Genomic DNA, 26754 nt, shown 5'->3' with positions numbered 1-26754 from the left:
TTGGTGTATGTTTATGAATGCTTTTTATTTGCAGATATGTGTGTAATATCGTTGCTCGTCTATATATATATTTGTGTGTGTGTGTGTGTGTGTGTGTGTGTGTGTGTACATTTTATTTCGCTTAGGGAGACTTAAAAAATGAAGGAGGTAGATAAGTCCTTCAGTAAGCCCCTCATTACTAAGGGTCTGTGCTGAATAAAATCATCTACTTCACCTAATGCATGGGGTTAATGACCTCGCTCCCATTAGTATGTCAATTTCCTGGTTTCAGAAAGTTTCCAGGCGTCTTTCACAAGCCGTCATTTCATTCAGAGATTAATACCTTGCCCGAAGCATTAGAAAAAATCACCATAATTTCCCCACCAGCACTCCTCCCTCTCCTACCCACATGCGATGGAAGGAGCGTGCAAATTTCGACACACACTATTTTTCCTCTCGCCGTGAGGTATATTCAGCTTCGACACACGCTATTTTTCCCCTTCACTCTTGGGTATATTCGACCCCCCGGGGAAATCTGAGTGCGTGGGACGATTTTGGACAGTGACTGAGGTGCGTTGTAGGGGAGAGGACGGCGAACCTGAGATGGCCTCGTGGACAAACTCATATACGTCCCCTTGCTTCCTTGATGCTTGTAGTGGGATGCCTTCACGTGGTGGCACTGATATGAACGGGTGATGGAGCTGCCCGGTTATATAAATGTCACCCAGTTCCCTCCCTACCTTTACACGTCTGTTTCTTTTTTTTTTTCTTTTCTTTTCTTTTTGTGACTACACGTGAGCTTTATTAGAGAAAAACATGACAACACATTCACCTCACTGACGTCAACGATGAAGATGTTACCAGGAAAAATTAAACTAAGGCTAACACCATCAACAAGTAAGTAAATAATAATAATAATAATAATAACTAATGATATACCATTTGACTGTCCTATGCCGTTTGGCAGCCCTTTCTCCAATTCACACCTCCCTCCCTCATATAGCTTTCCACTCCGTCCCTCCATCTCATTCTTAGGGTTAATAAATATAAAATACACCAACAACGAAAGAACAGCGAGTAAACGAAAAGTAAATAAATAAATAGAATAAAATAATCTCTATCACATCTAGCAACAGCACTAATAAAGCATAACAAATGAAAGCAGATAACACCAATAACGATAATACGGCGACAGAGACTTTGTTTATAACACTAACAACACCCAATGAGAGAAAATCCCTCAAATATTTACCATTTATTACAGTAACAAACATGAAAAGAAATACGCTTTTGAGGAGGGTGAGTGATCTCTTCTCTACCCTTTTATTATTTCATGCATTACTGCACTAACAGGATGTAGGGGGCCGAGGCTAGGCTAACCAATCCAAACATTTATGTGGGAGTGTGTCAGGAAGGGAGCGAGGTCAATTATCACCTGTCATCTGCTTTTACCTGCAAATCAATATCTGAACTAGGAGAAAAAGCTGCCTATCTATCTGTCTATCTATCTATAGCTCGACACCCTAATCCCGCAAAGGGTGGCCGCAGACAAAACGCCTCCAAGTCGCTCTGTCACCCACCATTTGACTGCCCTCTCCCCAACTCACTCCAACCCCTGCATCCACTTAACCACCTCGAACACTCCTAACACATGAGTCTGTAACAGAGTATAAAATAAAAACTGACAGAAAAGTTTATTGCAATGTGGCTTACAGTCTTCAGTGGTTAGTTAGCGTATGAACTTGTCTTCTTTACTCGTACAGGACGGTAGGACATGGCCTTTGTACAAGATGATATGTGATGGTACTCATATAGGTGGTAGATGACAGGACAGAGGTGGGGGAGGAGGTGGCCGAGTTGGGGAAGAAGTGGTCTACTGTCCCAATGGATGCAGGTTCGAATCCCGGCTAAGGCAGGAATTGGTGTAAAGAATTTGAATCAAATTTAACTAGACTTTGCTAACCCGCCATAATATTTGCCGACATGACGTAAAAACACCCTCGCTAATAACAATACACAAGTCCAGTATGAGACAGCTCTAGCATGTATTCAAAATGGATGGTGGGTGTTAGCGCTGAAGTGGTGACATGTTGAGGTGTATGGTACGTAGGAGGACTGCTGGATCACAGGGAATGGAATGTTAAAGCATATGACCCGAGCCGGACAAAAAAAAGGAAAAAGAAAAGAAAAGAAAAAAGAAAAAGGAAAGAAAATGGAGTGGGGATGGAACCGAACAGAACTAGGAGAACAGATGGCAGGTGGTGACAGGCTTCATTCTATCCCCTGGAGAACACTTGAAAGCCTCGGAGAACTCAGGAGTGTTCATCATTATTGCGTTCACCCTGCAGAGAGAGACAAAGAACAGGGGTCAGCCGGCATTAGCATTATCCTAAAACCATGTCATGCCAATAATACCGGATTTCAGTATTAGGATAGTTGATTATTGACTTACACACACACACACACACACACACACACAAACACGCACACATTCGTCTCCCTGCTCTCTCTCTCTCTCTCTTACCTGATATCATTAGGCAGGTGTTCGTCTTTCTCCATTAGGAAGATCTTAGCCAGATCGGGGATGACAGAACAGTATGGCTGAAAGGAGACATAAGTTAGAGTGGACTGTGATTAATTAGCTATGTACAGTAGGAAGAGAAAATAGATTAAGTCAGATTAGGTTAGAATCAGCAAAGTTAAGAGCTAGTTTAGGACTGGGGCTTGGTGTTGCGTTAGATGGAGTTAGGTTAGACGACTCTGATTAGATGAGACCAGCTCAGGTTACCGTAGGCAAAACTAGGTTAAGTTATGTTGGACTGAGGTTGATTGGGCTTAGTTTGGTTTAGTTAGGTTGAGCTCGATTATGTTACGTAGATTTGGTTAGATTAAATTAGGTTGGGTTGGGCTGGATTGGGCTGCACTGGATTGGTTTAGGCTAGGTGAAATTAATTTGGGTTGAGCTAGACTGGACTTGTTTAGGTTGGTGAAACTAATTTGGACTGGGTGGGGTTAGGGTGGATTGGATTGGGTTGGGTTGGGTTAGATTGGGTTGGATTAAGTTAGATGGGACTGGATAGGGTTATACTGACTGGATCAAGGTGTTTCCCTCCCCACCTGTGCAGCGGCTATGAAGAAGAGTTGTCGGGTGGGGTGTGGGAGTCCTGGCAGGCGGGGCTCAGGGTAGTGCGAGGCCTCCCATCTCTCATACGCCCTTAACGCATGTACCAGCTCACCTGCGTCTGCCAAGTTCTCGTTCATCGTTATGTTCTGGTCCAGCTGTATGGAGAACACATGTGAACACAGATATACCACCATGCCTATTAACACCAACACAAAAAGCAGAACACCAATGGAGAACGCATTTGAACATACATATACCAGCATGCACTTAATTTACACCAAGGCAAAAATCTGGACACATATCGAGAACACTTTAAACACACATACACCTGCATATATAGCTACACCATCACAAAAAGTATAACACACAGAATCATACACGTTCCAGCTGAGCACATGGATAATATTTTTAACAGACAGAAAATATACCAGCATAAATTAACAGCAACACGGTATGGCACCAAGCAAAATATACCACTTGATTTCTAGGACTCACTCACATGTATACACAAACAATACAGACTAGTCAAGAGGAATTTTTTACACCAATATATTATAGTACAGTAACACATATACTTAGGTTCCTATTACTCTCACCTGGATAATTTCATCTTGACACACACACACACACACACACTGTTTAGTTCACCCAAGCACACGTCTGCCCATCCTTTTATCTGTTTTTTTCTTCCTCTTTCCTTCCCTTCCCTTCCTTTTTTCTCTTCTATCTTCCTTCCCTTCTTCAGTCCCTTTCTCATCCCTCCTTCGCTCATCTCATTCTCTCTCTCTCTCTCCCTCTCACCTCCATCGAGACCATGCCATGCTCAAACTTGGCCTCGGTGTAGAAGTTAGCGTGCAGAAGAGCATTATAGCAACTGAGTGTGTTGTTTAGCTGTCGTCGAGCTTCACTGCTGAATGGTCGACTCAGCTCTCCCCTGTGGTCGACCATCATTCCTGGAGGTAAAGTGATAATGTTAACTGATAAATAAGCGAGGAGGTAGATAAGGAGTTAAGAGGACCCTGCTATATCGGTGATGGATTGATAATATTAACTGATAAATAGACGAGGACGTAGATGAGGAGTTAAGAGGACCCTACTATATCGGTGATGGATTGATTATGTTAACTGATAAATAAACGAGGACGTAGATAAGGAGAGAAAAGGACCCTACTATACTGATGGATTGATAATGTTAACTGATAAATAGATGAAGACGTAGATAAGGAGATAAGAAGACCCAAGTGTTTTTGCTTCCTGGAGGTAGACTGATAATGTTAACTAATAAATAAACGAATACATAGATACAGAGATTTAAAAAAAAAAATGTCATTTCTACGCCCTGGTGATGCACTTATAGACTAACTGACAAATTAATACACAGATAAAGAGATAAAAAGTCTTTATTCACTCTAACTTGGCCTAAAATTATCCCCTCTTCATCACGATTTCTGAGATGTAACAATGCAGTAACACTAGAATATGGCCCCAATCACGAAGTACTATGGAAAGGATATAGAACCACAGTATCGTCATTCTCTGCCACTGAGACACGTAGAATAAGCTGCAAAAGGACGAAAATTTGAGCCAAGTTAAGGTGAAAGAACTATAGTATACAGATACGTGAAGATTAGGCAAATAGATGAATGAGGTAGTTATTCTCCATCATCATCATCGTCACTGCCATGCTAAAAGATTGGTTTCAGAAAGATGAAAATGAGAACATAATAGAGGGAGAACTAAACAGTATTCTCAGATAGGCCACATACTCATTCACTCTCCATTTAAACCCCTGGAATCCTGACTCCACCTCACAGACATAACCAAGCACATATATTTTTTTGGCATTCCTTTCTACAGATTGCACTTAACATTAATCAGAGTTAATCCGAAAACAATCAAGAGATAATGGGGTGCCAGGCCCTTGCGATGTGATAGATATATACATGAAGAATAGATAGATAAATGGATGGATAGTTTGATTAGATAGATACAAAAGAAGATAAATAGACAGACAGACAAGGACCGATAGAGATAAACAGAATGACAGTGCAAATGCATAGTAAGATAGGCTGGTAGGCAGAATGGGGTAGCTATTGAAAGAGAGAGAGAGAGAGAGAGAGAGAGAGAGAGAGAGAGAGAATAATAGCAAACATATCACACACACACACACACACACACACACACACACACACACACACACACACTTCAAGCACAAATTCACACACACACCCAAAACAACGCTACAAATCTCACCGGTATAGTCGAAGGTATGGAGAATTTCGTGTGCAGTGGATGTGGCGATGGTTCCATAATTTAGATACTCTGGTCCTCGTTCCCAGTAGTAAGGGGGTCTAAAAAACGCCTCAGGGAGCACTGGATGATACAAAGTTCGTGTTTTAGATGGCACAGGAGGCTTCAGATACCTTGTCCTTAAGGAATTTATCTCACATATCAACCATAGCATTTTCTAGTGATGATGTGATTGATAGTGTTGAGAGAAATGCTTTAAGATTGTCTGGCCATGTGGAGAGGATGGAGAGACTGACTAGAAGGGTGCACGTGTGTGTGTGTGTGTGTGTGTGTGTGTGTGTGTGTGTGTGTGTGTGTGTGTGTGTGTGTGTGTGTGTGTGTGTGTTCATCAGTCTATGGTCACTAGAAAAAAAGAGGAAAATTATAATAGGCTGCTTAAATTATTACGCTAGGCAATTCCTATAATTGACTAGAACACGAGAACATAACAAGAAGAACACATACCGATGCTGTTCGTGGACTGGTCTAGGAAGGCGTTGACAGTGAATGGCTGTATAGTGAAGGACCAGCTGTTGGAGTAAGAATTAATCCTGTTTTTACATGCACCAGCTGATAACTAGTGCCTATACTGGCATGCACCACTTAATGACCAAGTGGTAATGTTTACATGTACCAGCTGACGACCACGTGGTAATGTTTACATGCACCAGCTGACGATCATTTGGTGCTGTTTACATGAATCACCTGACGATCAGGTGGTGCTGTTTACATGCACCAGCTGATGATCATGTGGTACTGTTTACAAGAGGAACAGATTTGAAATTTGGATAATTCGTGGACTCGTGTCCTAAGTCATCTAAGAAGCTATCAACACTCATTGCAGTCAGTGTCAGATCTTGACTTAAGCAAATTACACTTCAGTATCCCCTTGTATGTTATTGATGCGATATATATTGATATTTGGCAGGACATAAACATACAACACAGTGTTAAGATGTAATATACAAAATAAACCACCAATGAAGAGGTATTACGCAGCCTCCTATGGCACCAGTAACACGATTCATTGCCTTACTCACATGAGGGTGTCTCTGTCGATGGGCTGGTGGTAGAGGCTGCTCATCTCCTTCCTGAAAACTCGGTGGACCTCCATGGCTAGGTCGAAGAAGCTCATGTTGGCACTGAAGGAAAGCTGAAGACAGAGAGAGAGAAAGAGAGAGAGAGAGAGAGAGAGAGAGAGAGAGATCGTAACTTTATCTTTCCTGGTGGAAGAAGTATAGCCACATTTGGAAAAAATTGGAAGATATTTGAACAGTTTACGGCAACGTGGTATCAGCATACATCAAACTGTCCTACTGGTCCTACTGTGCAAAACGCTAACCTCTTTGTGTGACTCGTTGACATAAGTAATATCCCAGTGTCTGTCCGAAGCCGCCACCTCCGCCTGCAGTGATGTCACCTTCTGCACGGCTTCCCATTGGTCCTCACCCTCCAGCCAGTCAGCGCGCCGCACGGAATCTAAAACCTCTTCTTTTAAGTTTTCCACCATCGACTGAACCTGTGGGGAAAATGTGATGAGAACATACCCTGTCACATCACACCATTAACCTCAATATTACGAGTACATCACATCCAACCACGTCACCATCCATCACTATAACGTCCCACTGGTTTATCACACTACCACCACCATCCACCGCAACATCACGCCACACAACCACAATACTCACTTGAATGCGACAGCTCCTGAGTGTGGTGTTCCGGACATGGTGTAGGTGTGTATATGTTGGACCTCATACCAAGTCACATCATCACTATCCAACACCACACCACAGTACAACACACCACTTTAAGCCCCGTCGATGAACCGAAAACTTTAGCTACGATACATGTAACTATGCCTCTTTCATCTTAACTTGGCCCGGATTATCGTTCTTTTGTAGCTTACTTCACGTAGGACAATACCAGAAGGAAACAATACTACGGTTCTGCATCCTTTCAGTAACACTTCCTCGTGACTAACACCATCATCTACTGTAGTGTTGATCTGTTGCTACAACGCAGCATTCAAGATAAAGAGGATGTAATTTTGGGCCAAAGGGCATAGCTGTAATGCTTCCACGTAGCCTACCAGCTGAAAGTATACTGGCTTCGAGGACATGCACCAACTGATGACTGAATGGGTTTTTGACGCACCAGCTGATGACCACCTTTTTTTTTTTTTTTTTAACTCAGCAACTGACGACCACATGGGTTTTTGACAAGCACCAGCTGATGACCACGTGGTTTTGTTGACATCCACCATCTGATGACCACGTGACTTTGTTTATATGCTTTGTTTACATTACTGTACTCACGTGTGCGCGAAGGTTCCTAAGTGTGGTGTTGCCGACGTGGTGGAGGTACATATTGGAGATCACGTCACCGAAGGCGTTCTTGCTCACCTGATAAGTAGATTAGGTGAGGTTAGGTTAGGCTGATATAGATTATCTTAGGATGTTCTGGTATTAAACAGGTTAATGAAGGCTATACTGTATCCAGCTCTTGCAGTAAAGCAATAACAGTACTACTACTACTACTACTACTACTACTACTAATAATAATAATAATAATAATGATAATAAAAAAGAACAGTAGTAGCAACAGAAGTAATAATAATAATGATGATGATAACAGTAGTAATAATAATAATAATAATAATAATAATAATAATACCGCTAATGATGATAATAATAATAACAATAAAATAACAATCATAATAAAAACGTAAAAATACCCGCAAGATCGAATAAAATAGCTCGAAGATGGCAAGAATGAAATATGCAATACGTCCGCAGACTGAAGGGGTTACGTGGAAGTCAAGATACCTCTGGAGCTCTGTTAAGAACACCTGACTCCATCTTGCTTTCAACCTGACTTCTCCTTCTCTTCCCTTCCTCCTTCTCCTCCTCGAATTATGTTTTTTTAAATAAAAATCTGGAACAGGAAATGAACCTGTACATTAACAATTTACGCATCAGGAGAGTTAACAGGAAAACACACACACACACACACACACACACACACACACACACACACACACACACACACACACACTTTTTTTCATGGAGGGAGCAATCTTGTGGGTTTCTGGCTTTTAGTTCCTTTTTCATTACATAAACATAATTCTCTCTCTCTCTCTCACCTGTAAGCAGAAGTCTGAATGGTCGTTCGTTTGGGGATGGGCAGCCTCCAGTAAGACGTCGTGGGTGTAGAGGGTCAGGAAGGCGTAGTGGATGGCCCTAGAAGATAGAGGGAGAGAGAGAGAGAGAGAGAGAGAGAGAGAGAAGGAGAGAAGATGTAGAATTAGTATGCCAATATACAGTAAATGTAATCTTTACTTATCTTATTTTTTTTTTCCCTTTACACCTACACTCTCTCTCTCTCTTTCTCTCACCATGGCTCAGTGTTATCAAGGAGTGTGCTGAGACGCCGTAGGTATTCTGGGAAGTAGACAAAGATGGTTTCCTGTTCATTGATGCTCGTGTTGTACAGTTCTCTTATAAGATACCTCCAGTCGATCTGCGAGAGAGAGAGCAAGCGTTTAGAAATGGAATCTGCATTTATTATTATTATTATTATTCTTATAAACTTCGACACCATTATCATTATTGTTATTTAATTATATGTAGCTATTATCGTATATGCATGTATATTGTAGATGTACCAGGGTATGTACAAGGTGTTCCTTATACTGCGCCTTAGCTGATGAATTCTGTTGTGTTGAGGGGACAGTTCAGCCAGTGTTATTAATATCTACCCTGCAGAAATTTCTACCTCCATCAGTCATCCGCATGCTTTGGTATCTGTTGCTTTCTTTTTTACGTTCACTGATTAAATAGCTGATGAGACAGTCAAAATGCCTGCACTCCCCACACCAGCAGGCTGAACCGATCCCGCAACACACAAAATACCTCCAAGTGCACAAGGGGACGCAATATACGGATCATTCTATTTATTATTGTAGAGTGAGGCTTGCCAAGTGATCTACAAACACGTACCTGTGGCAGCTGCGAGACGAGTGAGGTGATGGAGACGAAGGACGTGTCGTGATACAAGCGACCCTGTTGTTGAGCCTCCAACTGTTCCCTCTCGTCAGGCATGATCTGGCAAATTTGTTCCATTTTAACACTTCGAATCAGTTGGTGTATGTAAACAAAGACTGCCCCATTTGAATCAGTCGGTGCTTGTAAACAAAGACACGTGGTACCCATGAATCAACTGGTGCATGTAAACAAAGATAGCACCATTTGAATCAGTAGGCGAATGTAAACAAAGATACATGGTACCCTATGAATCAGCCAGTGCTTGTAAACAAAGACACGTGGCACCATTATGAATCAGTCAGTGCACGTAAACAAAGGCACATGGCTCCCTTTGAATCAGCTGATGTATGTAAACAAATGCATGTGTTCACTGAATGGTGCCTGTCAACAACGTAGTGTGGTCATCAACTAGTGCATGACAACAAAGCCACTGAATGATGAACTGGTGCTTGTACACAAAGCCATGTGGTAGTCAGGTGGTGCATGTCAACAAAGCCACGTGTTCATCAGCAGGTGCATGTAAACATATCCTCATGGTCATCAGCTGGTACATTTATTCTTCCTACCTCAAAACGATCTTATTCAACTTAATAGAGCAATTATATAGTGAAATGGTTAATGAAATCTGTAATCAACCCTTCTACTCCGAAAAATATCTTCAGCTGAATAAATTTCTCTGGAGGTAGCAAGATTATATTAGAAAATACGCTATCAGACTGGAATTATTAATATCTCATATTCTAAAATTACACAGATAAATATTAAAGATTAAACTACCACAGGCATCATCATCTTTGTCACTAACGTCTTTTTAATAAACTCACAAATATATGTGTCACAGTTACCATCATTTGTCCCTATCGCCATCATTAACAATACAGACAGACTTTCTCTCTCACACACAAAATAAACCCTTCCCCTCACACACACACACACACACACACACACACACACACACACACACACACACACACACACACACACACACATTTCATTCAACCTCTCTCACCTCTTCCAACAGCGTTATGAACCTCATCGTTGCAGCAAATATCAGCTCTCTCTCTCTCTCCTCACCCAACCCTTCCTCGTCCTCATAATCCTCCTCATTCTCTCCCGCCAGATTTCCCTCTCCGTCTCCCACAGCATTAGAGCGGGGAAGTGTGATGTTTGGGAACAGATCATGGAAGGTTGAAGCGATGGCATCTAATCTCTTCTCGTTTTTGTCTTCCTGGAAATGAAAAAAAAAAAGAGTTCTTATCACGTGAATAAGAAAATGAAACATTTTTTTTTTTTTTTTTTTTTTGGGGGGGGATCTGGAAACGCCTTTGTCAATGAATTACTCAATGGCTGAGTTACTGCTTTAGTAAGGGATCGATTTTCTTACACCTGACAGCCCATCACTTTGTACTACATGCTGTCGCGCCGCAAGACTCGTTCCCTGTCGTGAGGTTAGATAAGTTTTTTTTAGAATTTGGTGCTTAATCACTAGTAATGGGTAGATGGGGTTACGACAGGGGATTGGCGCCCCTCGGTCTTGCTCTAGGGTGCACAGTTTTCGAAATATCTTGGTCTTTATGAGATTTTGTGAAACTCAGCACACTCCCACCAGCCTGGGATGTGCTAAGCGTCGCCACCTCACATGAGCAAACTTGCAAAGATAATAATAACAATGAAAACAATAATGATGTAAATAATAATGGTCTTAATCGGGACATGAATCCGAGGACAAAGTCTCACCTCTATAATGTTGTACACCACCCGTCGACTGATTATCTTTTCTTTCACAGGCTTAGCCAGGCTCGTGTCTTCTTTTGCTGTAAGCAAATAAATGGATACAAGAAAATGTATATACAAATGTACAAACATATGTGAACAAAAAGTATTTTAAGTAAATAAGAATAAATAAATACGTTAAAAATCAGTAAAAAGGTAAATAATGAAAAGTCATAAACAATTAAATGATGCAAATAAATTACAACTTTGTAAATGAATAAAGATAGACATAGTAAAACGTAAAAAAATGAAAGAAGGGAATAAAATTACCAGTAAGTAAATAGGAGTAACAATAATATGATAAACAAATGGATGATACGAGTATAAAATGTCTATCTGTCTATCTATCTATCCCGCTACAGTAGCTATCGCCAGATCCCTTCATCCCGTGAGGGGTGGACAGAGACGCACTGTTTCCATGCACCCCGTCCTCTGCCATCTGACCGTCCTAGCTCCAACTGGCATCTTCCTCTCCCATATATTGTACCTCTCCACCTCACCCCTCCAGTTCATCCTCGGTCTCTCCCTCCTTCTGTACCCGCCACCTCACATATACTCCGTAAGTCAGTCTTTTGCTCTCCATTGTAGTAAACTTGAGCCAAGGGGGGGTAGTGCGAGTTGGAGGGAGAGTGCTTGAAGGCGAAAGGTAGGGCGACAGGGAAACCATTTTTTTTTTTTTCATGGCCACCTCAGTAGTTTTTGAAAATCTGATTATTGTGTGACAGAAAATAATAATAATAACTAATGGTAATGATTATGATGCTGCTGCTGATGATAGTGATGATGGCAAAACTAATAATAATAACAGCAACAGTGGCAATACAGACCAATACAATAAACATACATACATACCCTCATTATTTTCCTCTAGTGCGGTATCCATTACTTCTGATGGGTTTGAATTGGAAGTAGTGGTAACTGTGGTGGTTCCTGGTGGTAGGTCGCTAGTAGGTCTTAGTGTAGTAGATAAAAGGTTTCGGAGAGGCTGGAGGTCGTGGGAACTTTCTGAATCTTCGTCTGCGTTTCCCGGGGGTTGTGTGTCGGCTGAGTTAATGTTATCATTTTCTCCAAGGGGCTGAATGGTGTTTGAATTTCCTGAACTGGGAGAATGGACGACGTTTGGGCTTCTTGAATTATCGTTGGAGTTTCCCATGGGTTGTGGAACGTCAGAAACTTTTGAACTGATGCTGACGTAGTTCAAATTTGCATCCGCGGCGTCTCCCGGGCTGGCGTCTATTGTACCCGTAAAGGCGTCGGTTGTATGGTGTTTGAATCTCCCGCCATGACTCCTCCTCTCTGTCCTCGGATCTCTCTGGCGGCCGTCTCTATAAACAGCCCGATGACCCACACCTCTGAGGAACTGGGGAGGATATACTGAAGCTGTGGTTCATGTTCTCTCTCTCTCTCTCTCTCTCTCTCTCTCTCTACACACACACACACACACACACACACACACACACACACCTGTTCCAGCCGAGAAGTCCTCCACCTGCCTCCGACCGTGGCCAGACCCGACAGCAGTCCTGTTCTCTCCGGGCCAGAAACTGCGATGGTCAACCTGGAAGCATTTTTGACATCCACTTCCAGACTCACGTCTAAAATTGGAGCCCCATTTAGCTTCAGGAGTTCCATCAGGGCCTTCGTCAGGTCCCAGGACTTGGGCTGGAAAGGACGGCCCACCTGGAACTCCTTCAGGTTGCTTAGGAAGGTATGAACTGTTGAGAAAATGAAAGATTATTTTTATTTATTATTATTATTATTATTACAGTAGTAATAATAATAATAGTAGTAGTAGTAGTAGTAATAGTAGCAGTAGTAGCAGTAGCAATAGTAGATGCAGTAGTAGGAGTAGCTGTACTACTACTACTACTAGTTTTTTTCTTTAATATCATCTCCATCCATTTGCAAATTATATTGCGAAGCTCACAACCAACCTTCATAATACAGTTCACCATTTTGAGTTGTAGTGTGAAGATTAGCACCAACCCTCATAATACAATCCGTTGTTCCCAAGTGCGCCAACGGCTGTGGTATCCAACCAACTACTACTACTTTTATCACTTTATTTTTATTTATTTACAGTAGTGTTAATACAGACACTAATCTATTGAAGTCGCTGGTCTATGAGACTCTCGACCTGTAGCTTAGTAATCCATACCCTTCAGAGAGACAGGCCTGAGGGCTGGTAGATGATCTTGTGTCCCTGAGGCATAGGAATAAATACCTCACGAGGGAGAATGAGAATCGACATCTCATCCAGGCCATCACAGAACTCTGCGGTTGAGGCTTCTTCTCAGAAAGAACCTCTGCCAGTCTCGGGTAGAATCTCCCCGTCTCTGGACCCATCCCACCTGATGTTGTGAACACAAAGGGAGTGAATCGACCGTGGTGCATATGTTGGATCACTTCTTGATAGTTTTTTTTTTTTCTTGTTCATTCCTTCTGTGTGCAGCCTCGAGAGACGGTTCATGTTGACATGCTGCCATAGGATCAAATATCTTAATGTCGAAGAAAGCCCTCCGCTCATTTCAAAGGATCAATTTTATAGAATGACTGCATAGTGTTGTTGCCCTAACAAGTCACCAACTACACCACGATGAGGGTTCTTAGTGCGAGACCTGAACGGGAAGTGGCACCGAGACTTCGTCCTGTGCACTGATGACCGTCCCGGCCCCTTCGGGGGTTTGTAGGGGGCTCGCACAGGCTGAGTGGTGTAATTAGTAGGAATAGTAGTAGTAGAAGCACTATTACTATTGCTACTACTACTACTACTGCTTAGCAAGTGGGTTTGCCAACCTTTACCCTCGCGTCATCCAGCGAGAAAGAGAGGGGCAGGAGAGAGGAGAAACTAACCTTGCTCCATGTCTCCAGCCTCGTGGTGAGAAGTGTCCAAACATTTGCTATAAAACAAGTCCAGGTCACGGTATGGTTTGGTGGTCAGGAGCTCCTTGGGCACCCCTTCCTTCGTCACTAGCAGTTCTGGACAACAGAATTAATAGCTCCAATTTCTTTACTTGTGGCTGCGAACTACATTTATCTTATTATTGATCTTTAAAGAATATAAGATTGCCCATTCAGTATACAGCATATTCCCTTTGCTCCTGTGTTTGTGTTTTAGGGGTTCGCATTCTACTACATCGGCCTGACATTTTTTTATGTTATTGATTCAAATTATGTGGGTATTAAAACGACATAAACAGCACATGAGAGGATATTAAGATGCAATATGCAAATTAAATCTCCAAGGCAGAGGTGCTACGAAAAGTCCCATGCAGTTCTGAATACAGACTTTAGAGGCTAATGTTATATTTGGGATCGAGTCAACTTTATTATTTTTATGCCAACTTGGCCTTAAATTGCCTTCTCTCCGCCTTGAATTTTGAGTAGTAACAACAGATTAACTCTAAAATGCGATACTGGTCACGAAAAAGTGCTATGGCGTTTTGGAAAAGATATAGAGCTGTAGTACTGTCTTTATCTGCCACTGAGCTGCGTGGAATAAGCTGCAAAAGAATGAAAGTCTGGACCAGGTGAACGTAACACTAGCCTAACAACCTCCTTAACATAGACATCGCAAAGGGGAATATATTATCTAATTTTTTTGCAATTTCTTGATGATGTCAGTTAATTTAAGCAGATTTTTAAATACTAGACCATTTAGGCATAGCTGTCTTTAACCCCCCCAGTACTAAGGAGTTCATTTATGCTAAGTTAGAAAATACCTACCATTCAGAACAAAGTCGACCTGCTTGGGTAATAGATTCTGGTTGACGGAATAGAAGAGTTCATCCCTTGTCTTGTGTTTATGACGTTTTACCCACCCTCCACACGCGTACCTGTGAGGATATTGAAGGTGATAATGATGTGTGTTACCTGCGAATGAGGGTATGTGTTTTATCTCTATACAGATCTATGTAAAATTGTGTTTGACTTTATACCTACATAGTCTAATCTCATTCACCACAAAACTACCTGCATGTGTGTGTGTGTGTGTGTGTGTGTGTGTGTGTGTTTCCTCGGTGTCTGCATGTGTGCGTGTGTGTGTGTGTGTCCCCAGTATGCATTTATCTGTGTGTACATCTTTTAAATTCATATCTATATACACCTTCCCCCGACCAATATACATGTCCGTGTATCTTTTATGTGTGTCAGTCTGTGTACACCTGTGTATGTACACATTTGTCTGTTCGTATACCTACCTGTTTACCTAAATCTAAACCCAAACATGCCTGCTACACACACACACACACACACACACACACACACACACACAGTATTTCCCTGTCTCTGCCCCTTACTGGAAGAAGTCCTGGCAAGGGTCGGCTGTGGAATCCATGGCTTTTAATAGTTCGGACGCTGCATGTACACATTCCTCCGTCAGGCACACGTCCACGCCGCACACGTCCTGTACACACAAAAATGTTCATGAGTTGCCACGGATGGGCTGGTGGGGATAGGTAGGGTAGATATGGTAGAGGGATGGTGTGTGTGTGTGTGTGTGTGTGTGTGTGTGTGTGTGTGTGTGTGTGTGTGTGTGTGTGTGTGTGTGTGTGTAGGGGCGGGGCAGTGACACCTTCCAGCCAGAAGTGTACGGGACCGTCGCCATAAACACAAACGTAAAACCTAACAAATGGCTCTTTTTTTTTCGCATCTTTCACCACCGCCCTTCCGCCACTCTCCCACTTCCTGTATTTGTGTAATCTGAATATACTCTCAGTGCAAAAAATTACAGCTCATGTTTGAAAGTTTTCTGTGTACATTTCAGAGTTCATAATCTTGTACTTCTTTCACGTCTTTCGAATTTTACTCTATCACCGAGGCGCTGAAGGGAAGACTACACGTGATGGCATAGTATATCCTGGGTGAAGCAGTTGCGGCGTCCACCCGGGAGCCAAACCTCCCCTTATTTCCCTGCACTTTGCCGTGGGAAGTACTTTGCTTTGACCCTGACGAGGCGCTGTCTACCACACTGGGGCACCGCTTCCCTACACGGTGTGTGTACTGTATTGTGGCTTTAGGACGGCCCCAGAGAAACGGTTGCTTACTTTTGGTCGACGGGTCTGTTTGGCCAGAGAGACTGGTTAAACAACAACAACAAATATAACACCACCACCGAGTCAATTTATGATGATAAATATGACAACAGCGAACAATGACCTTCGAAACACAGTGACACGATCTTCGGGAACCAACATACATCTCAAAATATAATATAATATATGATATATAAGGGTAGTGATGATGCAGCATCTTATGATTTGGCAGCGCTACTTACTTGTCTCTTCTCCCTGCGTGACGGCACTTCCCGCCAAGCCCCAGAAGGATGCCAGAAGAGCCCTAGGGAGAGAAAAAGGAGGAAGAGGAGGAAAAGCAGGAGAGCTGTTCTTACTCCCCTCCACGTCCCTTCTCCCCCTTTCCTCCATGTGTCCTCCCTCCTCCCTCCTTCCTCCCTAAACCTCCTCACTTCTGCTCCCCGCCCAACCACTTCCTGCCCGTCGACTGCACCGTTAATGTTAATAGTCGTGGACATTATTCACGCCTCTCTTCTCTTTTTCTCCTCTTACTCCTTTTCACGCCTCTCCTCTTCTTTTTCAATTGCTCTTTTTCTCCTAATTTCTTCCACTCCTCTTTTTCTGTGTTTTCATAAGCTTCTTTTTCCCGTTTCCGTCCACTTATTGTTTCTTCTCTGTCTCTTCCACTCTTTCTTCTTTTTTTTCTGACTGTCTTCCTCTACACACTTTCCTACTTTATTGTCTTCTTTCTCTGCATCTTTGATTTTCTCTCCTCCTTGCGTTTCCTCTTCCCTTTCTCTTTCTTATTTCCTTCCTATTTTCTTACTAATTTTGTTTTTGCCTCTCGCTTCTTTCTTTAACTTGGCTTCATTTATATCTGCCTCTTCTTTAATGTTTTCCTCCTCTGCTTTTTCTTTTCTTGTTCCTGTATTCCTCTTACTTATTTCCTCTTCCTATTTTCTTCAATGTTTTCGCTTCTTTCTGTATTAGTCATCTCTTTCCTTTCCTCTTCCTAGGTTCAGTTATCTAATAGCTCTCCTCTTTTATCTCAAATCTCTCTCCGCGTCTCTTTTTCTTTCTTCTCATCTAGTTTTCTCTCTTGCTTCTTAGATTCTCCCTTCTTTTCGTCTTCTGACCTTTTCTTTTCTTGTAATCTTCTCTCTCGTCCTCCTCATGAGTTTCTTCTTCCTCCTCCTCCTCCTCCTCCTCTTCGACCTCTTTCTCCTTTTATTCTGCTTCTTTCTCCTCTTCTTCTATCTCCTCCTCTTCCTCCTACCTCCTCTTCTGCTTTCTTTATTTTTTTTTCTTATCTTGTTCCTCCACCTCCTCCTCCTCTTCTGCTATTTCTGCCTCTTCTTCTGTTTCCTTCTCTTCCTTTCTTATTCCTCTCTTCTCAGGACTGTTCTGTTTTTCCCCCTAGTCTCTCTGTTTTCTTCTTTGCTTCTAGTTCATCCTCTTCCAGTCTCTGTTCTTCCTCTTTCCTTCTTCTTTTCCTCTTTTCGTGTTTTTTTTCACCTTTTTCCTTCTATTTTTTCAGATATCCTTTCTCCTCTCAGTTTTCCTTCATTGTTGTTCTCTCTCTCTCTCTCTCTCTCTCTCTCTCTCTCTCTCTCTCTCTCTCCAGCTTCCACTTCTTCCCTTTTCCCTCTCTTCCTTTTCCCCTCTTCTTCTTCTCCTCCTCCACAGTCGTCTCTTTCCGCCTCTTCTCTATTATTTCAATTTCATTTTCTTCCTCTTGTTTCTTTCTTGTCTTCCTCTACTGTAATTCCTCTTCCTCTTCTACCTCCTCTCCTTTATTTCTGTCTCTTCTTTTTTTCAGTATCATGTTCTATCTCATCTTGTTCAACTATTTCTTCTCCTTCTTCGTCTTCTTCTATTTCTTCTTCTTTTACTTCTTCTTTGACTGACAGTTCCCTCTCTGTTTTCTGCAAGGTATGGAAAGCAATACTTATAAGTTAAAAACAAAAAGATTTCAATGACAATAATGACAAGAAGAGAAGAAGGAGGAGGAGGAGGAGGAGAAGCAGGAGGAGGAGGAGGAGAAGAAACAGGAGGAGGAGGAGGAGGAGGAGGAGGAGGAGAAGAAACAGGAGGAGAAGGAGGAGGAGGAGGAGGAACTAAACGAACAAGAACAAGAAAAATGGCAACAACAACAACAAATTTACAGCATCCATCATCATATTCTGCATTTAACTGCTTCTCTTCATCATAATTAGCAGCCGTGTCAGCAATTATCCTCTCGTGTTGGAGGGGCAACGGGATGAATCTAAATTTTCACACACACACACTGCTCTCTCTCTCTCGATCGTCATGCTACACATACTCCGGGTTGACCGACCTCCACGCATCACCACACCACATTAACCACCACACCACACCACACAACACCACAACACTTCACACTACCCAGCCAGCTTGTCTTTGTTCACTGAGAGAGAGAGAGAGAGAGAGAGAGAGAGAGAGAGAGAGAGATGTATAAATGTGTGGACATGGGTGGGATTGTTGTTACTGTGAAGCCCAATGAGGCCGGCGTGCGTCATAAGTACATACGAACGCAAGTATCAGTGTTTGTGTTACGCCCTTGGACATTACGATTATAGCCTACCGTAGTGGCTTTACTCTCGCTCTTTCTAGGCAATTTTCGTAAGTTTTGAGCAGGCTTTCGAACTGGAACGGGTAAGATATAGCTTCATTAACCCCTTCATTACTGAAGGTTTCTTTAACAGGTTCCTCAGGTGGCTGCAAGAATCCCCACACAATTTTGCAGCTCTCGTTTTATATTCCAGTAAGTTCCAGACGATTTTATTCAGCTGTGGGTGGGTCATAGGAACCTGATTGTTAATACTGATACTAAGTCATTAATCCCCTCACCATTTTAGCATCTTGTACTATATTCCTACATACTCTAGACGATTTTATTCAGCTGAGTGGGTCATAGGAGCCTAGGACAGCTGCACCATATACATATCACTTTTTCATATTCTACTTATCTGTACTCCAACTGGCATAGGAGACGTGGCAGATCATTTACTTACTATTTATTACGCTAATTATACTTTTATTTTCTTTTGGTTTTTATTTACATTGCTTTATTATCGATGTGGTTTTAATTAGTATCATACAATAGCGTATGTGGGCTGTATGCTACGTGATGCTGGGGGATTCGCAACACTTGATTTTCCGATTTATTCTGGACATTTCACCTCAGTATCGCCTTTATGCTATTGAAGTAAACTATGACATTAAAAAAAAAAAAAAAAAAAGGTACATGTATATATGAGAATGTAAAAGGTATAAAAATGCATCGCTAAGGAAGTGGTGTTGCGTAACCTCCAATTTCTAAAGGTGTGACATGGAAAATAAATCATGGTAAGAATCCGACCCATCCTGTGGACTTCATTCCCCACGACAGCATTGAAGATACAAGTTATTTTATTTTAGACTCACTTCGTTTAAGTTTAATGATTTATATATTTATTTTAAGTGAGCCTGGATAGCAATGGATCCCGGCTTTCTATAATTATCTAATTATAAAGAAGCATACTAAAAAAGATCATTGACTGGACATTAATTTTAGCTAAATGTTGACATGAAAATACTGTAATCACATGAGATAAATGGACAGTTCAAGGAAACAGTTTACTTTCTGAAGGTCATAAGTTATTTCAGGATAAAAAAAAATAGTCAGCAGGACAAAACTAAGAAATTATGAGACAAGGGATACTGGGACAAAACCAATGAATGATGAGACAGTAACAGACCAGTTTGCCACTTATTATTATGCAAGCTTAAATGAAAATACTAGCTTTAAATACTGTAATACTTACATATAATGAGGAGGCAATTATCGTGGCTAAATCGCCTCACCAACACAACACCCCACCACAAACCAACAAGCGCAACTGAACTGGATTTGCAACACAGTCCAGAGTAGCCAAACTATATTCACCAACACTGCTAAGCTTGCAACACCAACGCCGCTCGAAAGTCGCTACGTACAAAAAAATCCGGAAAATAGCTAGATGATGTACAGCAGTCTCCAGTATCATCGTTACATCTGTATGAAAATATCTGAAATATTGCTAGGTTTCTTGTGACTTGCTGAATGGAAGTGATTAAATCTTGCGTAATGTCGTAAGGTTCAAAATGGTCTAGAAAACAGCTGTAAAGAAGTTAGAGCAGTCTCTAGCACATCGCTACAGCTGTATAAAAATCGCTATAATATTGCTAGGCTTCTAGTCAATGTCGCTGAATGGAAATGACTAAATCTAGCGTAAAATCCGCTAACTTGACAACTCTAGCAACACCCGGAGTACCCGCCCTAGGAAGTCCCGCCCACAAACCACGCCCACCAATCAAGGCCAGATGTTCCCGGAAGCCAAGATGTCATTGGTACGCTTGCCGGTATACACTACTGCTATTGGGGTGGGATTTATAAGCAAGCGTTTTTAAGGTCGCTTCTCTGGCGTGATTAACTTCACCAACGAGGCTGACGGAGGGTATGCATTCACCTGTGTGTTTCTCTGTTTGTATACAAGTTATCTCAAAAAGTTGTTATCGGATCTCAATGAAATCTGGGAGATAGGTCGACAGTGGGTCAAGGAAGAGTTAATTAGATTTTGAGAAGGAGCCGAATAGGGATTCAAGAGTATTAAAAAAAAAAAAAGTTGGCGTTGGTGGAGATATGGACCCTTTAAGATGTGTAACAAGGCAGCCTAAGACTGTAGAACTAACTGTATGGGATCGTAAAAGTATTCGTCTGGTAGAAAAGACGAATTATTTCATTAAATCAGTTTTCATTCCAGTTGACGGAAGCATATGTTCCCTGAGTACTTTCTAGTTTAGATTTGCTTTTGCGGAAGAATTGGGCACATTAAGACCATGGATGCCCTTTTTTTGTTGCTTCTCCAGAAAACAGGCTTAACCTATAGTAATTTTCCTCTCATAACTAATATTTGTTTTTGAAGGTGGAACAGGAGTTCTAGGAAGACCTTACGCTTATCGTTTGTCTAATTTCTGTCTACTTAATAGGGCCATAGTCTGGATTTGTAACATAAGAAAGGATATTAAGGTACACTGTGCAAGATAAATCGCAGAGGAAGAGACGCTACGCTGCCTCCTGTGTCAGCCAAAATACAGCCCAAGTGTACCGGAAAAATTAGTCTTTACGCCTTACAGTAATGATCAGTGTTACTGATACAATGGCCTATATAAAAAAAAAAAATGTAAATAAAACACACGAAGATATATATGAGTAAAGTACAAAATAAATGGCTGAATAATGGCTGAATAAGAGAGTCGCCACGAAAGCCCCAAGATCAGTGAGAATAAACCCTAAAATGAAATGGAATATGTATGTTAATTTACGAACCATACTCTTTTCGCCTTAGCTTGGCCCAGATTTTCCTCCTTTTGCAGCTTGTTTCTTGTGGCTCAGTGATTGAATAAGACAGTACTACAGGTTTATACTCCTTCCATTGCACTTCTTGGTGACTAGCATTGTATTCTAATATTAATCTATAGCTAAAACTAATCAGTCAAGATGGAGAGATGGCAATTTTAGGCCAAGTTAGAGCAAAAAGGGTGTAGCTGAGTGAGGGTTGATCACTAGAGAGCATCACCTCCACCCACACTATTACCCTTTTCAGAGGAAATACGGGAAGAGACGGAACGAAGGAGAGAGAGCAAAAAAGAAGAAACGGAGAGAGAGAGAGAGAGAGAGAGAGAGAGAGAGAGAGAGACAGACAGACAGACAGAGACAGAGACAGACAGACAGACAGACAGAGACAGAGACAAAGCCGAAAGAAGAGGGAAAGAAAAAGAAAAATAGTGTGTGAGAGAGGAAATGAGTATGAAAGAGTGAAATGAGTTGTGAGAGGGGATGGTGGTGTGTAGTGAGTTCAAGTGTACTCCTGCACGCGATTGCTTGCACACACACACACACACACACACACACACACACACACACATAGCATCTGAATTTGCCATCGGTATGAATAATTAAGCTGCGAACATATAAAAGGACATACTCGTACTACCAGCACCCATTGAATTCAGATCAAGAATAGGGATATTCGCAGGTCAGGAGACGAACGTACTCGTAGTAATCACTGGGACACCGCGGTTCAGCTTCTTTATATATATATATATATATATATATATATATATATATATATATATATATATATATATATATATATATATATATCTATATATATATATATATATGTGTGTGTGTGTGTGTGTGTATATATATATATATATATATATATATATATATGTGTGTGTGTGGGTGTGTGTGTGTGTGTATATATATATATATATATATATATATATATATATATATATATATATATATAAAAATATATATATAATTATTATTCAGAATGAGTGTCTTTTAGTGAAAGTGCATCATCATCATCATCATCATTTCGCATCTTTTTCCCTCCAGCAGATGAGGTGAATAAGCGTCCAGAAAGGAAGAAAAATGGTGGTTACATAACCACTGGAGTGAAATGATTAAATGAATATATCCAAGCCGACCCTAACTCAGTCTAGACGTATCGAAACAAACCCTAAGATAACCTGACCTAACTCTCACACACAACCAACACTAACCTACTCTACCCTACACACAACCTATCCAACCCAATCTTAAAATCTACGCACAATCTATTCAAACCAATCCTAACTTTACATTCATAACCAGCTCTGACACCCACGTCACCTCACCCAGATAGGAGACAACGGAGAGATGGCCACTAGACACGCACCTCTCATGCGTCAGGGATAAAAAAAAAAAAAAAAAAGGTACTAAAGGAGCATAACCTCGAGTGGCCCAACGTGGTCAGCCTAGAAAGATGCCGTAACGAGCCCATAAAGATGTAGAACCAGCCGGCCTTTTTCCTTTTTATCCTTCCTTTATCTCGACATATTACCTGGTCACTTATTTCACTTTGCAGGCGCTAGTTTTCCCTTGCTAGTATGCAGGCTATTTTTCGCCCCTGTTTTCCCCCGTAACTTCTCTCCAACCTCTCTCTCTCTCTCTACTTATTCACTAAAATATACTCTCTCACACTCCCTTTCACACTATCACTCGTTTTCTCACACTTCCTTTCATCTACTTGCTCTCACTTTCTCACACGCACAGCCTCACTCACACATTCATACTGTCCCACTCACTCTCTCCATTTTTGCGCTGTATGAAAATCGAACAAACATTAGCCAAATCAAACTGAAGCATTTTTGAGTCATGCCTCATTTCGTTTTCCCCACGAGTTTATATAATGGATTCCTTTCAAATATGGCGCTTAGACTGGCAAATATCAAAATGCCACTTAGAGCAAGTATTAGTCGAGAAAATAACACACATAAATGGCTCCTTTTCATAGCTTTTCCTAAAATATTAACTATTTCCTAGTTTATTTTTCAGGACTATTATCCATGCACAGGCTCTTTGCTATCACACATCCTTTGATTTCCTATTCTAGTGTTTTTATCTTATTTTTTTCTGACTTTTTCATAGCTTTATTTGTTAGCTTATATAATGTGATGCTTAATTTGCAGTTTCTTTAATTCTGAATGTTTAACAGCTCTTACAATATTTTTTTTTTCCTCGTTTAAAGTTTAATCATATTTATAAGCTTTTCCTCGGTGTAGTCATCTTTTCTTCATTTCCCCTCACCTCTTTTCCTTTTCATTTCCTTTTATTATCCTGTTTTGGTGTACGGAGTTGTGTTTTTATTTTGATATAGTGTCCAGCTTTTCCAGAACTGCGTCAGAGAAATATATCCATGGGATATTGATGACTGGCGTCCTTTCATCCCCTTCTCGTTATTTTTTTTTTTTTCCGATCTCGTTAGGGCCTCTTTTTTTACCCTCCAGGATTCCTTCTTGTTCATGTTATTTTCTCTTATATATATATATATATATATATATATATATATATATATATATATATATATATATATATATATATATATATATATATATATATATATATATATATATATATATATATATATATATATATATATGCAACCTTCCTGAGGAATCTGTTTCAGCAGGAAACGGATAACGAGAGTCGTAACTCAAATCAACTTTTTATGTCAGAGTTTTTGAAGATGGCACTAGAAAGATTTGAAATTATTGTCTGTCTATTTTTAGTGAGACATCTTAATCACAGCGGGTGTGGCCACTAACAAATCACCTCCATGTCGCCTTATTTTCCGCCATCAAGCAATTTCCCTCTCCCTCTCTTCCTCCTCCACCTCAATCACATTCCCGCTCCTAATTAGTGCCTCATTCTCCATTCTCGTCACATGACCAGACCATCTCAGCACTTCCCAGCATTCATAATATCACCACAGCTCCGACCTTCCCTAATTGTCTGTCCACATAACTCTCTCCATTGCGTGTCCACATATCCTCCATGTATGAGGATGTTAACTGAATAAACAACTGGACGGGACAATGTGGAACGAGCTGGGTCTGTGGTGGGGGTGGGGAAGGGCCACGAGAGTACACCCAGTGAAAGGAGTGCTGTTGATTAATGGTTTGAGTGCAGTGAAGGTTTATTTCAATGTTTTCTCCAACAACAACAAGCACATTAATCAGTTGCTTCCATAAACCTTGATAAGATGCAGATAATAAGCTCTCAAAACTGAAGTGTAAAACTTAAGATCAGCTACTGACCAGCCAATCCTTATCCACCCATAGATACCAAAACGGTTAAAAGAAATCCAAATCGAATTACTAGGATATATAAACCAGTATTAAATCTAAATAAGACGTATAAACTTCTAATAAAAAGGTATATAAAGTGATAATATAAGTGACAAGATGTAGAAAGAGAATAAACTAGGACAAGAGAATAGCTAAAGGTCCCCCCACTTTCCGAAAGCGAGTCCTCTTCAAACCATCTCTGATCTGAGAACTTCCCGCCCTCATATCAAAGTTTTGGAGGACGGCAGAAAACTCTCATCACGCCAGGGGTTATAAGATGGAAGGTCCTTTTATGAGCCTATTTCTCTCTGGTCACCAAAATGAACACTGACATATAACAACCTTTCCCTGCCAACTTATTAATGTTAGAGGATGTTATATTTCATTTCTCTGTAATGATCTCTTGGTATATTTCTGTTCATCCGTCCTTCTCTCTACCCTATACAGACGGAGCTACTTACTGGGTCACTCATAAGACAGGGAGACATAAAACGTTTGACTCTGGGATATAACGTTTGACTATGGAGGTGTGATAAATGTTTCTATCTTTATTATTCTCTAAACATGTCTAATTATCCACCTACTTTGCTGTCCATCTTTTATTCAGTCTATCATCCCACCTATCTGTCAACTGCTGCTGCTACTGATGATGATGATGATGGTGATGGTGATGATGATGATAATGATGATGGTGACGATGATGGTGATGGTGATGATGATGCTGATGATGATGATGGTGATACTGATGGTGATGGTGATGATGATGGTGATGATGATCGTGGTAATATTAATTGTGATACAGAAGACGATGACAGTAATAGTGACAATGATGACCTACCTTCTTCATTTGGTTAATTACTTCCCTGAGAAAATCTAAATCCAATAAATACTTACGTAATTAATGACCCCCTCTCCACCAGCGTCCTGTAGCCAATGGGTTTATTTCATCAAGACAAAGAATTTAATTGCTTGGGATCATTATAAGATCGGGGAAGCTAATTAAGAGTTAATGAGAGAGAGAGAGAGAGAGAGAGAGAGAGAGAGAGAGAGAGAGAGAGAGAGAGAGAGAGAGAGAGAGAGAGAGAAATGGGAACAAAGGAAATCGTGGATGTGACATCGCAATTACAGAAAAACATTAAACAACCGAAAACTTAACACAAACAATGTACTTAGATCTATTACAGTTACATCAGAAAAACTAAATATAAGAAGAAACAGTTCAGTTTACACATGAACTATCTAAAAGGAAACCCTTCTTTCTTGTTTTACCCTGAAATGTGGTCTATATCGGCGAAACAGTATTAGACGACCTTTCCACGTAGTCATGCACCTTCTACAGTATCCTTCCTCACCACCAGAATTTTGAAACTTCAACATCGCCTCACCACTTCTTCGCCCCACCTTCTGTCACTCCTCTCTCTTCCATGCACTACCCTCCCATCTCCCTCTTGCTCGCTGTTTTGCATCTGCTTCACTTGTGGTGGTTCGGGATTCACACCTCAGGCTCAGACGACATTTGAGATAAGCTTGCCAGCGGTGTAGAGATCACGCGGGAGAAGATCAGAAGATTCAAGTGTGTCTCTGTGCCACACCATGATTGTCCTCTCGTGTTCTTGCAGCATCGCCTTCGTCCTACAGTCACAGATTACGGCTGGATTGTCCTGAAGATCGTCACTCAGATTCTCAAGTGTCCTGTTGTGTTTTAATGAAGAACAATGAGCAAGAAGTACAGCCGGGCTTTCGAGTGGAATGGTTAGCACCCCTTCTCTCGTCGGGTAAGGACACTCCCTAACACCTCTTCCTTAGC

At 41.1% G+C, this 26754-nt stretch overlaps 2 protein-coding genes and 1 non-coding gene across 3 annotated transcripts in view; 2 read left to right on the top strand and 1 right to left on the bottom strand.

Moving 5' to 3' along the window:
- LOC145414515 (uncharacterized) overlaps nucleotides 1–25999 on the top strand; it is a 230657-nt gene extending 204658 nt beyond the window's left edge. The window contains exon 4 of the mRNA XM_080284036.1: nucleotides 25952–25999. Coding sequence (XP_080140162.1) covers nucleotides 25952–25957 — 6 coding nt within the window. The 3' untranslated portion in view covers nucleotides 25958–25999. The remainder of the gene's footprint in view (nucleotides 1–25951) is intronic.
- Nucleotides 2219–25794, bottom strand: LOC145414696 (endothelin-converting enzyme homolog). Its single transcript, XM_080284217.1, has 21 exons — nucleotides 25786–25794; nucleotides 15510–15616; nucleotides 14938–15047; nucleotides 14065–14190; nucleotides 12701–12926; nucleotides 12064–12563; nucleotides 11176–11252; nucleotides 10580–10666; nucleotides 10448–10504; nucleotides 9394–9498; nucleotides 8790–8914; nucleotides 8538–8634; nucleotides 7711–7797; nucleotides 6735–6911; nucleotides 6433–6545; nucleotides 5858–5922; nucleotides 5357–5476; nucleotides 3905–4056; nucleotides 3097–3258; nucleotides 2504–2580; nucleotides 2219–2321 (listed from the first exon to the last, which is right to left on the bottom strand). The coding sequence occupies exons 1-21, from the start codon at nucleotides 25792–25794 to the stop codon at nucleotides 2219–2221; spliced, it is 2682 nt and encodes an 893-aa protein (XP_080140343.1).
- Nucleotides 13731–13924, top strand: LOC145414784 (small nucleolar RNA U3). The gene has a single exon (XR_013899938.1). It is a non-coding gene; the product is annotated as a small nucleolar RNA U3 (small nucleolar RNA).
- Nucleotides 26000–26754: the final 755 nt, after the last annotated feature.

This window comes from Coenobita brevimanus, chromosome 100 (assembly GCF_032717465.1).
Source record: "Coenobita brevimanus isolate Jiangsu-jjx chromosome 100, ASM3271746v2, whole genome shotgun sequence".
NCBI classification, from domain to species: domain Eukaryota; kingdom Metazoa; phylum Arthropoda; class Malacostraca; order Decapoda; family Coenobitidae; genus Coenobita; species Coenobita brevimanus.
The sequence above is the reverse complement of the archived record's forward strand: the minus strand, read 5'-3'. Positions and strand labels throughout refer to the sequence as shown.

Excerpts from the sequence above, each read along its gene's own strand:
- LOC145414696 (XM_080284217.1), bottom strand. Across the intron at positions 10,505-10,579 it reads CACTTCCCCGCTCTAATGCT|AGAGAGAGAGAGCTGATATT; the intron begins GTGGGAGACGGA and ends TTGGGTGAGGAG. Across the intron at positions 3,259-3,904 it reads ATGGCATGGTCTCGATGGAG|CTGGACCAGAACATAACGAT; the intron begins GTGAGAGGGAGA and ends TTCTCCATACAG.